We start from the raw sequence: 15,273 nt of genomic DNA, 5'->3' as shown, positions 1-15,273 counted from the left end.
AACACAACAATGTATAAGGAATAGTGACCGAAGGAAACAGTGAACTAATGAACACAACAATATATAAGGAATAATGACCGAATGAAACAGTGAGGTAATGGACACAACAATGTATAAGGAATAGTGACCGAAGGAAACAGTGAGGTAATGGACACAACAATGTATAAGGAATAATGACCGAAGGAAACAGTGAACTAATGAACACAACAATATATAAGGAATAATGACCGAAGGAAACAGTGAACTAATGAACACAACAATGTATAAGGAATAGTGACCGAAGGAAACAGTGAGCTAATGAACACAACAATGTATAAGGAATAATGACCGAAAGAAACAGTGAACTAATGAACACAACAATATATAAGGAATAATGACCGAAGGAAACAGTGAGGTAATGAACACAACAATGTATAAGGAATAATGACCGAAGGAAACAGTGAGGTAATGAACACAACAATGTATAAGGAATAATGACCAAAGGAAACAGTGAGCTAATGAACACAACAATGTATAAGGAATAATGACCGAAGGAAACAGTGAGGTAATGGACACAACAATGTATAAGGAATAGTGACCGAAGGAAACAGTGAGCTAATGAACACAACAATGTATAAGGAATAATGACCGAAGGAAACAGTGAACTAATGACCACAACAATGTATAAGGAATAATGACCGAAGGAAACAGTGAGGTAATGAACACAACAATGTATAAGGAATAATGACCGAAGGAAACAGTGAGGTAATGGACACAACAATGTATAAGGAATAATGACCGAAGGAAACAGTGAACTAATGAAAACAACAATGTATAAGGAATAGTGACCGAAGGAAACAGTGAACTAATGAACACAACAATGTATAAGGAATAATGACCGAAGGAAACAGTGAACTAATGACCACAACAATGTATAAGGAATAATGACCGAAGGAAACAGTGAGGTAATGAACACAACAATGTATAAGGAATAGTGACCGAAGGAAACAGTGAGCTAATGAGCACAACAATGTATAAGGAATAGTGACCGAAGGAAACAGTGAGCTAATGAACACAACAATGTATAAGGAATAGTGACCGAAGGAAACAGTGAGCTAATGAACACAACAATGTATAAGGAATAGTGACCGAAGGAAACAGTGAACTAATGAACACAACAATGTATAAGGAATAGTGACCGAAGGAAACAGTGAGCTAATGAACACAACAATGTATAAGGAATAGTGACCGAAGGAAACAGTGAGCTAATGAACACAACAATGTATAAGGAATAGTGACCGAAGGAAACAGTGAGCTAATGAACACAACAATGTATAAGGAATAGTGACCGAAGGAAACAGTGAGCTAATGAACACAACAATGTATAAGGAATAATGACCGAAGGAAACAGTGAGCTAATGAACACAACAATGTATAAGGAATAGTGACCGAAGGAAACAGTGAGCTAATGAACACAACAATGTATAAGGAATAGTGACCGAAGGAAACAGTGAGCTAATGAACACAACAATGTATAAGGAATAGTGACCGAAGGAAACAGTGAGCTAATGAACACAACAATGTATAAGGAATAGTGACCGAAGGAAACAGTGAGCTAATGAACACAACAATGTATAAGGAATAATGACCGAAGGAAACAGTGAGCTAATGAACACAACAATGTATAAGGAATAGTGACCGAAGGAAACAGTGAGCTAATGAACACAACAATGTATAAGGAATAGTGACCGAAGGAAACAGTGAGCTAATGAACACAACAATGTATAAGGAATAGTGACCGAAGGAAACAGTGAGCTAATGAACACAACAATGTATAAGGAATAGTGACCGAAGGAAACAGTGAGCTAATGAACACAACAATGTATAAGGAATAATGACCGAAGGAAACAGTGAGCTAATGAACACAACAATGTATAAGGAATAGTGACCGAAGGAAACAGTGAGCTAATGAACACAACAATGTATAAGGAATAATGACCGAAGGAAACAGTGAGCTAATGAACACAACAATGTATAAGGAATAGTGACCGAAGGAAACAGTGAGCTAATGAACACAACAATGTATAAGGAATAGTGACCGAAGGAAACAGTGAGCTAATGAACACAACAATGTATAAGGAATAGTGACCGAAGGAAACAGTGAGCTAATGAACACAACAATGTATAAGGAATAGTGACCGAAGGAAACAGTGAGCTAATGAACACAACAATGTATAAGGAATAGTGACCGAAGGAAACAGTGAGCTAATGAACACAACAATGTATAAGGAATAGTGACCGAAGGAAACAGTGAGCTAATGAACACAACAATGTATAAGGAATAGTGACCGAAGGAAACAGTGAGCTAATGAACACAACAATGTATAAGGAATAGTGACCGAAGGAAACAGTGAAATAAGGAATAGAAACAGTGAGCTAATGAACACAACAATGTATAAGGAATAGTGACCGAAGGAAACAGTGAGCTAATGAACACAACAATGTATAAGGAATAGTGACCGAAGGAAACAGTGAGCTAATGAACACAACAATGTATAAGGAATAATGACCGAAGGAAACAGTGAACTAATGAACACAACAATGTATAAGGAATAGTGACCGAAGGAAACAGTGAGCTAATGAACACAACAATGTATAAGGAATAGTGACCGAAGGAAACAGTGAGCTAATGAACACAACAATGTATAAGGAATAGTGACCGAAGGAAACAGTGAGCTAATGAACACAACAATGTATAAGGAATAGTGACCGAAGGAAACAGTGAGCTAATGAACACAACAATGTATAAGGAATAGTGACCGAAGGAAACAGTGAGCTAATGAACACAACAATGTATAAGGAATAGTGACCCGAAGGAAACAGTGAGCTAATGAACACAACAATGTATAAGGAATAGTGACCGAAGGAAACAGTGAACTAATGAACACAACAATGTATAAGGAATAGTGACCGAAGGAAACAGTGAGCTAATGAACACAACAATGTATAAGGAATAGTGACCGAAGGAAACAGTGAGCTAATGAACACAACAATGTATAAGGAATAGTGACCGAAGGAAACAGTGAGCTAATGAACACAACAATGTATAAGGAATAGTGACCGAAGGAAACAGTGAGCTAATGAACACAACAATGTATAAGGAATAGTGACCGAAGGAAACAGTGAGGTAATGAACACAACAATGTATAAGGAATAGTGACCGAAGGAAACAGTGAGCTAATGAACACAACAATGTATAAGGAATAGTGACCGAAGGAAACAGTGAGCTAATGAACACAACAATGTATAAGGAATAGTGACCGAAGGAAACAGTGAGCTAATGAACACAACAATGTATAAGGAATAGTGACCGAAGGAAACAGTGAGCTAATGAACACAACAATGTATAAGGAATAGTGACCGAAGGAAACAGTGAGCTAATGAACACAACAATGTATAAGGAATAGTGACCGAAGGAAACAGTGAGCTAATGAACACAACAATGTATAAGGAATAATGACCGAAGGAAACAGTGAACTAATGACCACAACAATGTATAAGGAATAATGACCAAAGGAAACAGTGAACTTATGAACACATATAGACGTTATGAACTATCCGAGCTATCATGTTTTGTTTCATAGGCCAAATATTGCTGGGTATTGATACATTTTAATGCTTTCTTAGTTTTAAAAATATTTAAAAATATCTTAATATATATGTATTTTATGTAACACTGCGTGACTCTTTAATAAACATATCTGAATCATATATAGTGAACCAACGAACCTACAAACATAATAAATTTATAAACTTAGTGCATTGCGTCTGTACAATATTACACCATCGATGTAAACACCTAAATAGTAATAGAAAAAGAGGCGAAGTCTAATGTCAGGTATATACATTTAGTTGTTTATGCGCATTTTATTATTCTTAAAAACCTGAAACAGCAAACCACACTTACACACTAAAGAAATCAGCCAATGTATGTGTTATTTTATAACTTTTATCTAAAAGCTTTATCATAAAAAATCCGTATTATTGATTTCTTTTAAAAGAGAAAAGTAAATATAAAGAAGTCAGTATTAAATTCTACTAATTTCTAATCCGATTTTAGATGCAAATCTACCAGTAGGAGATAAGTGGTTTGGCTGTCCGCCCTATTCTTTGTTTTACTGTGAATTTTTCTACACTTAGATCCTACTTAAGTGCCACTTTGAGCTGAAGGGAAGAACTACCACTATACAATAGACGGATACGCGACATGTTGAAGTTGACCATTTCCGGAAAGTTCTCGTCGATAAGAGATTAAAATATCAAACATATAATTTCGCGTCATCATATCTGCGGCTACTGAAAAGGAAAACTAAATCCGCGAATCGGCGCGAGAGAGCTGAGTCACGTGGGCGGTCGCTCATTTGTTTCCGTATCTACTGCGGATGATTTGTCAGAACACACTCTAGAAAGCGAAAGTGTTTAAAGGGATCTTACGACGTATGCAGTGAAACCAACAGGTAAATATTACGTTACGTTTTTATTTCATTTGATTTCAATTCATAACTGCATCTTTATATAAAATGCCATTTTATTTTGATATTTGCATGCAAAATAGTGAAATATTTAAACCTTCAAATTTTGACAATTGTATCTCTTTAGCAGATATGATATACAGCAGAATCGAAATTTAAATAATTTCATTTCTGATTTTTTTTATTATTTTTTTTTTCATATTACAGTATGAAAAACAAACCAATAAACAATATATCTTTGTTGTAATTACCAATAAAAGTTAGTTAAAATTGCAAAAATGAGTCCATGATCGGCATGTTCTCATGTTGTGCAACTTTGATGCACGAGGAATTTCTTGTATGTTTATTTACGTGATGGAAGAGATATACGCGCCGAGGGACACAGAGGGACGATTGTGGCCGGGGGAGGGGGAGTAGATAGGGAGGGGGAGGCGGTGTAGTGTATCTGGCTGTCATGACAGGCTCAGGGCCTGAGTAAGGTGATGATGTAAAGTATACCACCGTGTACATCAATACATCAATCAAGCCTCAAGCCGACGGCAGACGTTAAACACCGTTTGACAAGTCGCGTATCTTATTTCTAAAATCTGCAAATAAACAGCAAATAATAAAACACATTTTCTTTATATATTTTGTTTTCAATAGAAATTCCAGGATCGTATTTAGTGAGTTTTTTGCATTTACTGAGAGTTGCAGGTGGCAAGGGGTGGGGCGGTATGTTTGCGAATTTAATCTCGGAACAAATATTGTCAATTATTGCCTCTTAAAATACAGCTTTTATCTACTTGTTGTCAAGTGGCAAGAGAAAACGTCTACTGCCCGCTATGCTAATTTGCTTGTTAGATACGATCTAACCTCGGCATAAGATTCGGTTACTGTTTTTATCTGGACTTGATTTCCCCTGAACAGACCTAAATTAGATAACAATCACATTTAGAACTTAGAATTCTGATTAGATTTAAAACAATTGCATGGCGATGAAAACACATACCTTTTAAGATAATTAAGAGTTTATGTTGCTCTGATGCTAAAAACTGTTGTTTATGTCCAGACCCATTGTATACTTAACGTTTATATTAACATCAATCAAATTCATGTACACTGTTTTTTATTTTTTATTTTTACAACACAAAATCTTACTAAGCAGTGATAATCATTGATGGAACACTTATTATTTATGATTATTGAATTTTGATGTGTTGGTTACTGTTCAACTTAGATAAAATTCAAATTACCCTACGACAAAAGACAGATTAATTGAATGAACCAAGTATAAAACAAACCCTAAATACAATGTACGATGTAAACAATATTTGTGAATGAGCTGTTATCGCTTTATGTTTAACTCTTTTCTATGTTCATTTATAAATTCCTTAATTATATTACAGACTAAAGAATAAATAATTTTGAAAACAAAAATGAAAAGCAAGTAATATGCATTTGTATTGTACACATTAAATACAATATTTGAAAGGTAATATATTGGTACTTCAATTTGCAGGTAGATACGATCAAATCATTACATATACATATTACATTATAAATATCTGGAGAATGGCGAGTAAGTAGCTATCATGCATGTCAAAACTCCCGTGTACATTTGATAGCTAGTACAGTATCTAACGCTTATTTTACTTTATAGCATTGCTAAAATGAATACCAAATTTATTTATGTCGCTAACTAATTGCATATACCTTAAAATCCCGATTTTAAGCCGCGGCTTATATTCTTTTTTTTGGTAGAAAATCCTGTGGTATACATGCAAGTAAAGATAACTTTAAAATATTTCATTGTGGCAGAAGTCAATGCTTACTAAGACTGTAGAAAAATATTGTGTTTTCAATTATAAAAGTACAATAAAGATTCATTTTATCAGGAATAAAATTAACGTAAAAGACATTTCCATCACAAGAAAAATGTTGTTGTGAACAGATGTTTTATGGTAATGTCCAAGGTTAAACTCAAATTTTGCGTAACATCAACAAGAAAAATTCTTATAGAAAAATGTCAAAAATAATTTAGTTGAAACCACAAATATAATATCTCCATCATCGGCCTAACGCCAGGCTGTTTTGACACATAATTATAGAGCCGGTTTGTCGCCACCAGGGAGTTTTTCTTGTGATGCAGAATCTGACAAATCATCACAAGGCTTTATCTTTAAAATGCCATACTTGTTTATAAACTACAGTTTTTTAAATGATATTCGGTCTTCATTTGTATACCACTATATCGATACAGCTGTCAATCATCGGAGAAAGTTGTGTAACATACTAACGCTAAAAAAACCTGCGAACATGTATCCCATCGCGGTAAAACAGTAGGTCTATTTTTCGTGAGAGTAACTCGAGAGGATATGAAAAGAACTGATTGATGAGATAATGTATGGTATGATGGCATTCACCAGTATCCATGTTACAAACCTAGACTGTTTCGTGAAATTAAAACATTAATATCTTACTTGTGGCTCCAATTTAGAACAATAAAATTTAACCTCTCTCCAGCATTGTGATGATTCATACAAAAATATCAGTGCATCAACGGCAGACACCCTTAACTTTGTGGACATCTTGCAAAAACAAACTTATTGTTACGATCTTACATTTTCTGGCTTTATTTAAAACTGCGTGTCACTTTTCGATGGATGTGAGAGATGTGTGTTAACATATGTAAGTACACTGTACTTTAGATTCAACTTAACACATTTTGTTTTCATTTTATTTCATCTTGAAATGCTCTTTTAACATATACTTATGAAATCTAGCAAGCCCTTAACTCTACCGCTGACAAATAGTATTTTTTCACTGTTAAAAACAGGAGCAGACGATTTACTATTTTCCTTCAGTTACAAAAGTTACTAACTTCAGACCATTACCACCATTGAAAAGTTTGAGCTTCTAATTTTACTTCAAGTTAAAAATATAAAAAATAATTAGTTGCATCCCGAAAAAATTCCTTGCCACTATATCCTATATGGAATGAAGTACTGATTGCGCATGCACCAAAGGCGAAGTAAATTATTTTATATTATTTTTTGTGTTAATTGTACATATTTATACACGATTAAACACCAATTATTGTTCAAATGATGAATATCATTTATGCTCTGTCGGCGGTGGAGCATCTTTTAACATACTGCCTGATTAAAACAAAGAAAAATACATAATGTAAGTAGTCTTAGCCAAAAATCTTCAACTGCATATAGTGTATGTGCCAATCACATCTATTATCTTCAATTATCAATATCCAATCATCTCAATTGACCATCTTAACTCTCAGACGTTTTTTTTGTTGTTTTTTTTTATGATAGAAAATTTCCTTTAGCATACAGGGTTTTTAAAATGATTTTAAAGTTGTTTATTTTTTAACTTTAAAAATATGCGACGTGGATCGCTGTTATAATTAGAATGTAATATCTATGATATCATTTTTGTTTTGCTATCTTCACAGTATGATGTACGGTGTAAAATACACCCTTATCTCTAGTGTATGTATGCTAGAATAATAATGAAAAACACTTTAATGCCTTTAGAATACCCATATTTCGAAATAAATAAAGTCTACTTTATTGTTTCTTTGGTCATCGATCTTAGGTTATCATAATGGTACCGATAATGTAGTTGCTATTTATTAGTATTCTTACTTCTTAAATAATCAATCAACATACATCAATGGACTTCGTATGTCAAAAACAGTCATATAAACTTTTAAAAACGTTCACACATTCTTCTTGCTCAAGATGTATTTTCAAACTCAAACTAATTATTGAATTGATACTAATTTATTGGTTATTTCTGTATCACAGGGTTTATACCTACTTTATGAAAGTGGAAACAAAGGCTCATAAATGGTACTGGTTTCTCCATTCGCGTATCATTTTAACCTCATTTAAGACTGAATATCAATACACATTTATATTTCACACTGCGAAAATGAGGGGAAAAAGAAGAAATCGAACACATGATAAGCATGAAAAATCCTTAACAACATTTTTATTGAGTTACTTAACAGAGTACAATTGTTTTTCTTTCATGTGTTTCTGAGGTAAACGTTTTCAGTGTTTTATACAAAAAGGATGTGGACTTATAAGATATTATGTCAATATAACAATGTATTGATTTGACCAATATTGCATTATTAATAAAAACACTTTTTTAAATACAAATAAAAAAACCAACATAATTTTGATACGATTAGCTGCGATTTCGTAGAACGTATGATCGCGAATGTTTTATCTACGAAATATTAAGTAATATAAATTTAATGTTCTCTAAATGATACATCGCGAAATTTTTATTCACTAAAAAAATCCCATCAAATTCAAAATAACCCGCGAAATAACCTGCTACTAGACTGCGGTAATAATAGCGAAAATAGAAAAATGCTGGAATAGCCCGCTTAATGCATTAAATTGATAGATAAGCGCAGTTTGTATTCGACATTCCTTAACAGTAATATTTAGTATCCGAAATATAAATATAATGCTCGACTGGGAATGTTCAATAAGTATATGATATATAATAGACAGTGTGTAAAATATTTTACGGTTTATACATTAATACACAGTAAATACATTAACATTTATAGATGTAATGTAAAATATTATGTTTACATTTTGTATGTAAATACATTCACATTGGTAGATGGTATATGTGATGTAAAATTCAAAATTTACAATGTTTTACAGTTTATATGTAAATAGACATGAACATCTGTATTGACATATGGAATGTAACATGCTATATTTTACAGTTTATGTAAATACACACGAACATATGTATAAATATATGGAAGGTTACATGCTATGTTTTACAGTTTATGATAATACACACGAACATATGTAAATATATGAAATGTAACATGCTATGTTTTACAGTTTATGTTAATACACACGAACATATGTATAAATATATGAAATGTGACATGCTATGTTTTACAGTTTATGTTAATACACACGAACATTTGTAAATATATGAAATGTAAGATGCTATGTTTTACAGTTTATGTTAATACACATGAACATTTGTATAAATATATGAAATGTGACATCTATGTTTTACAGTTTATGTTAATACACACGAACATTTGTATAAATATATTAGAATGTAAAAATGTGACACTATGTTTTACAGTTTATGTTAATACACACGAACATTTGTATAAATATATGAAATGTGACATGCTATGTTTTACAGTTTATGTTAATACACACGAACATTTGTATAAATATATGAAATGTAACATGCTATGTTTTACAGTTTATGTTAATACACACGAACATTTGTATTGATATATAGAATGTAACATGCTATGTTTTACAGTTTATATATAAATACATTTTAATTGGTAGGTGATATAGCTTCGAAGGCCACAAGGAGGCGATTCTCCCACGACAAACCAAGTTTCTCTAAACAGACGTCTATATAGTTAACCGTCATGGAACAGGTGGTGGGCTGGTAACCCCCTCTCCTCTTCCCCTCCCTTGTCCCACGGGTAACGACCTACTTGTTTGTAAACATTTCCACATATTTCCCAATAATCTTGCCTTTATAACAACTGAATATGGATATTTTTCGGGAGTATTTTAGTGAACGGGCGGTAGATGTACGTATAATAAATTTCTTTACTTTGAAATATTTTCTATTTTACTTGTGAGAATATAAACTCTTACAAATTAAAAAGAATGTGAGATTATGTAGCTTACATACTGTTTAAATTCAAATAAGTTGTAAAATGAAACACCAACAAAATCCTTTTTTTAAGATTTTGGTAGGTAAATTTGAAATGATCTTACACGTGAATTAAAAAGTTAAATGCGTTAGATGATTTATCATTTTACCTATTAGTAGTTAGTATTTAACTAAGGGATGAAAGTATGAAAGATGAAAGTATCGAGCAAGCTAAACTCAAAGCCAGCAACAGTTTTACGAACATTCCTTCGGACTGAAGCTCATTATCTGATTGGAAGAAGTTAATTCCTTAAAAGTTTTATATAACCAAGCTATACGTGCAACTAGAAACTGGACAGAAAGATGAGTAGTAAAACATGTCCAAATATTTTACGGACATTTGTATCTATTGAACTAGAAATCCATTCCATTTTTAAGATGTCCATAAACGAATCGTGGGTATGAAATAGAAAACAGACAAGAAAGTATCCATGCAGAAATAATTTCATAGTGTACACCCGCATACATTCTTTTAAAAAATGACAAAAATATTAAAGACATTATATAATACACACGTATGCTTATAGAAATGTCCTTTATGGACAGATATCGTTTGCAATAATTTACGGTGTATTAGTTGCACCGGGGAATAGGCTACAGAAAGCAAAATCATGCAGTTTTTATGATTTAGTAAAATGAATTCCAGTTCATTTAAAACATTTTGGCCTCAGAAGAAGGCAGAACAGCTATTTACTTGTTGTTTTCTGTAATGTGAAATTGCTTACAACGATCAGTCCGCATATCAATCATACTATTCAGTTAACTTTTCACAGATAGCCCGCATTGGAAATGTTATGGTGTAAAATAAATCGTGTAGTCCGCGCACAATACGTAGGATATTGCTGTGTATATATAATCTTTTGTCAAATCACTATCAAGAAAATGTGCATACCATGACTTGTACAAATCTTGGTCTTAAGTATCCTAAATTATACAAGTTTGTATAAGTACGTATCTGATTAAATGTTTCAACATTATATCATAGAAAAGGATATGTGTACTGTAATTACTGACGTCACTGAACAATGAAGTACGTCAAACTATAAACCTATGAAGTGTGTTTCTCCTTATAAAGACAATCTTCAAGGGCATTGTGCTATACACAATATCAACATAATAAGGGATGGTAATTGTATTATCAGCTCTTAGGGTTTTTTTGTGGTTTTGTAATCTGGCTTTAAATACAATTTTGCTAAGAAATTATTGTAAATGTGTTTTCTTCCACTCTATATAAAGTCAAGTATAAATTGTGACACCTTTTGGCAAATATCTCACTTTTTTCATTCATTTTTTTTTAATTTTCATGATTTGATTTTCAGTCAATTTTTTTAACAGAATTCTGCTCAAGCTTACGATATTTTGTTGAGATTATACATTTTTTTTGGTTTAACTTTTTCATTTAATGTATTTTGACACATCTCAATACAATAATGAATTGACACACCTGCACCATTTTTTTATCAAGGTTGTATTGACTTGGTAGCCTGGTACATTAATTAAGATATCATCCGTTATCCGTGTACGCTTTATGATTCCATTGAGTAAAATTCGAACCATATCAGTGGTCATTTTTGGTGGGTAAAATAATTCAAAGTAATGCAGAACAGATTTTTGAAAGTTTCAAAGATATATGAAAATAGACAGCTTTCATTTCAACAAATTTTATTGCAAATATTATGCAAATGGATTTGGCAACAGGCAAAGCCTATATTAGCCATCTCCAAACAAACATTTAACATTTCTTTATAATTAATTTTTATTTATTTTCATACTTAATCCAACTCTTTGATTGGCAGATACTTTTTCTTCATGTAATATGAAGAAAAAAATCGAGAATGGCGCGAAAACCCTATGTTATCATGACGTCACAATAGAGACGCCAATGTTGTGATTGATTTAGAAAAAAAATCTTTGAAATGTCAATGGAATCATACGTTTGCACAGCGGATATTTTGTAAATATGAACACCAAGTCCGTCTGATATCCAGTGATTTCGCACTTGTGTATCTGACCTGAAGCGATTTTCATTGACTGAAAATCCATTGTGACATCACAACAAAACAACAAAATGACGTCAGGAAAAACAACGTGACGTAAGAATTTCAAGGACGGCGAGACAAAATGTCAGCCTTCGCTGGATTTTTGCAACATACTTTGACGTGAGATTCTTCGAAATGTCGTTGTATTTATGTGATAAAAAAGGATCTCATAGTTTTGAAAAATCTTCGTAAACTCGTTTCATAAATTTTCATAAAGCATTGAACTTCTTTCAGGTGATATTTATAGCCAATATGAATGCCAATTGGACAGAGGCAAATTTCATGAAGCGCACACTAGCGCTTCAAGTTGAATTTGCCTCTGTTCAGCTGAAAGCCTATTGAAATACGTTCAATGCGTATATTTACTTTTGGTTACAATTTTATCTATGATAATTAATTTGTATATGTATTCATACTAAATCCAATTTTATTATTGGCAGATACATTTCCTTCATATACTATGAAGTAAAAATCCGAGAATGGCGCGAAAACCCGACGTTATCATGACGTCACAACAGAGACGTCGATGTTGCGTATTAATTTAGAAAAAATAATCCATTGGAAAGTCAATGGAAACATACGTTTAAACGTGTTTTATGTTATCAAGTAGTCTGAAAAATTTATTATAAGCATTGATGTAACTATTTATCTTCATCGGGGTATGAAATAAATTTTAATCGTAAACTTTTGTGAGAATCCGCTATGCGGATTCACACAATTTGAAACAGAATTGCTTTCATACCCCGATGAAGTTAAAAAATAGTGACATCAATGCTTAAATGAATTAATCATTCGTTATCGTCATGGGCGGGACAGTCATGTGAACAGCCGTTTTCCGTGATCGCTGGCACGACAATTGTGACGTCATAATGATAATGACGTCATAATAAGCGCTTGAAGTTCAAAGACTTTATGAATGCAAACTGCGCTTGGTGAGATTACAAGTTGTAGTTTCATGTTATTAATTTATATTTGCAGTGGGAAGAAATGCCGATTTCAAGGCGACGTGACCGAAAAGACAATGCTTTCAGTGTTTCAAGAGGGGATCGCAACATCTCAACTTCTAGTATGACGTCACAATACAGCCTAGGGTCAATTGGTCATATGAGACTGGGGTCACTAGAAAGACCAGAGTGTATAGGTCAGGAAAGACACGATAGTATCGATGATCTCAGTGGATGTGTAAATCGCCGGATGAAGCTGGCATATAGTACAAGTAGTGCGAGTAGTGACACACTGTATGAAGATGTCAACAACGACACCTACCGGTTCGTGTCGGATGACAGGGACGACAACTGTATGCGAGATCAAGACGAAAGTGACGATAATGTATTTTGTGAAACAGACAACAAGGGTAAAGACACCGGCTTTATCTGTCTCCAGAGTGTCCCCTACCCTCTCGTGTCCCCTAGGGGGCTGAGTGTCAGTGCGTCGGATGTTGGAACTCAGGAATGTGCCCTGGATCTTCGACGGAAACATTCAAGCCGATGTAGCGACACAGACAGTGATGGTCTGCCGATCCGGAAAATACATCGGCGAGTATTCACAAATAGCCGCGAACGTTGGAGACAGCAGAACGTTAACGGAGCTTTCGCTGAACTTCGTAAACTCGTCCCAACTCACCCACCCGATAAAAAACTTAGCAAACATGAAATTCTTAGATTGACAATCCGTTATATAAATCTTCTTAATAATGTAGTTAATTATCAAAATGGCGAGGTGATTGGACAGGTAAAGACGGAGGTAGAGTGTGATACTAGTGGGGGCGAGGTCAAGGAAGAGGAAGATGGACACCAAGCTATCGATTGGGACGATGACAAAAGTCCTTTTGGATCCTATTACCATGGAGATGATAGTGACGACTCCTCATGAGGTCGAATCATTCATTAACAATGTACCTTTCTGTTTATTTGTTTTATATTACAAATGTCGTTTCAACTGGAATGTTTCCCATTGCTCGGCCAGAAGCATCATACGCAAGGAAAACTAACCTTTTGTCGAAACATAAATTTAATATGTGTGGAAGATATAACGTTTATTTATGATATTAGATTTACTACGCTTTTGACAAGAAAGTGTCGTAGAGCTATATGACAAACCTTGTAATTATAACAAGTATGTATAACGTCATAGTGTTTTAGATACACCAATGAATTAAATAAATGATTGATTACTGTTAAAGTGAAGGTAAGTTTGTCTTCAATACTACAGACACATTTTACTTGACGCATTATTTGAGGAAAAAAACCATGAAGCCATATTACTACAGTGCCACATTAAACCGTACATGCATTACTTAAAGTTACTTCAAATTTTTTGAAGAACTTTCAGTAAACAAGTTTAAGATAAAAGAGTCCACAATAACAGGTAACCAGATTCGGCAATGGAATATTTTTACTGGTATACAATAAAGCATGTTGAAGGGTCCACACGCTGGTTACCCTTTTACCAGCTGTCCATATGAAATAATTCAATATATTTTTTTTTATCCAGCGTCAATCAGAAACGCTCTTAACTTTATTTTTTCGAATACATGCTCTTTAGGCGTGTGATGATACTGTCTTCGCAATATCGGCTTTAAGGCCAAGGAAAAGTATTTTTGTGCACAGGGTATTCTAAAACATATCAATTTTATATTACAGTCATAAATACGCTAAGTTATTAAAAAAAGCAAATACCGTTTACAAAATTACATTAAAGACAATTGTGTTCTTTTTTCTTTGTGTCAAATAAAACGAAAGGCATATATAACTTCAGTTTACATAGTTTTCCTTTGGGACAATGTACAATGCATACTCTGTGGAACAACAATAATCTCAAGTGAAAGTAGACGAACCATGTCATATGGTGAACCACTGTCACCACAACCAAGGACATGTCAACCATGTCAACGTAGTGTCTCTGTGGTCCCTAAAATGTCTCACTCAATGTCAATAATGGTTTATGTATAAAGGTTCATTAACAAAAACATCTAAAACATATAAACGCCATTT

General features: G+C 33.4%; 1 protein-coding gene across 2 annotated transcripts; it reads left to right on the top strand.

Moving 5' to 3' along the window:
* The first annotated feature begins 4,341 nt into the window (after positions 1-4,341).
* On the top strand, positions 4,342-14,461 carry LOC138325077 (uncharacterized). Of its 2 annotated transcripts, none has more exons than XM_069270457.1 (2): positions 4,342-4,496; positions 13,259-14,461. In XM_069270457.1, the coding sequence occupies exon 2, from the start codon at positions 13,268-13,270 to the stop codon at positions 14,150-14,152; it is 885 nt and encodes a 294-aa protein (XP_069126558.1). In that variant the 5' UTR covers positions 4,342-4,496; positions 13,259-13,267; the 3' UTR covers positions 14,153-14,461. The 2 variants fall into 2 exon arrangements, with proteins under 2 accessions (XP_069126558.1, XP_069126559.1); XM_069270458.1 differs by lacking the exon at positions 4,342-4,496 and adding an exon at positions 9,983-10,005.
* Positions 14,462-15,273: the final 812 nt, after the last annotated feature.

Source organism: Argopecten irradians, chromosome 6, assembly GCF_041381155.1.
Source record: "Argopecten irradians isolate NY chromosome 6, Ai_NY, whole genome shotgun sequence".
Taxonomy (NCBI): Eukaryota; Metazoa; Mollusca; class Bivalvia; order Pectinida; family Pectinidae; genus Argopecten; species Argopecten irradians.
This window is presented reverse-complemented; position numbering and strand designations above follow the sequence as displayed.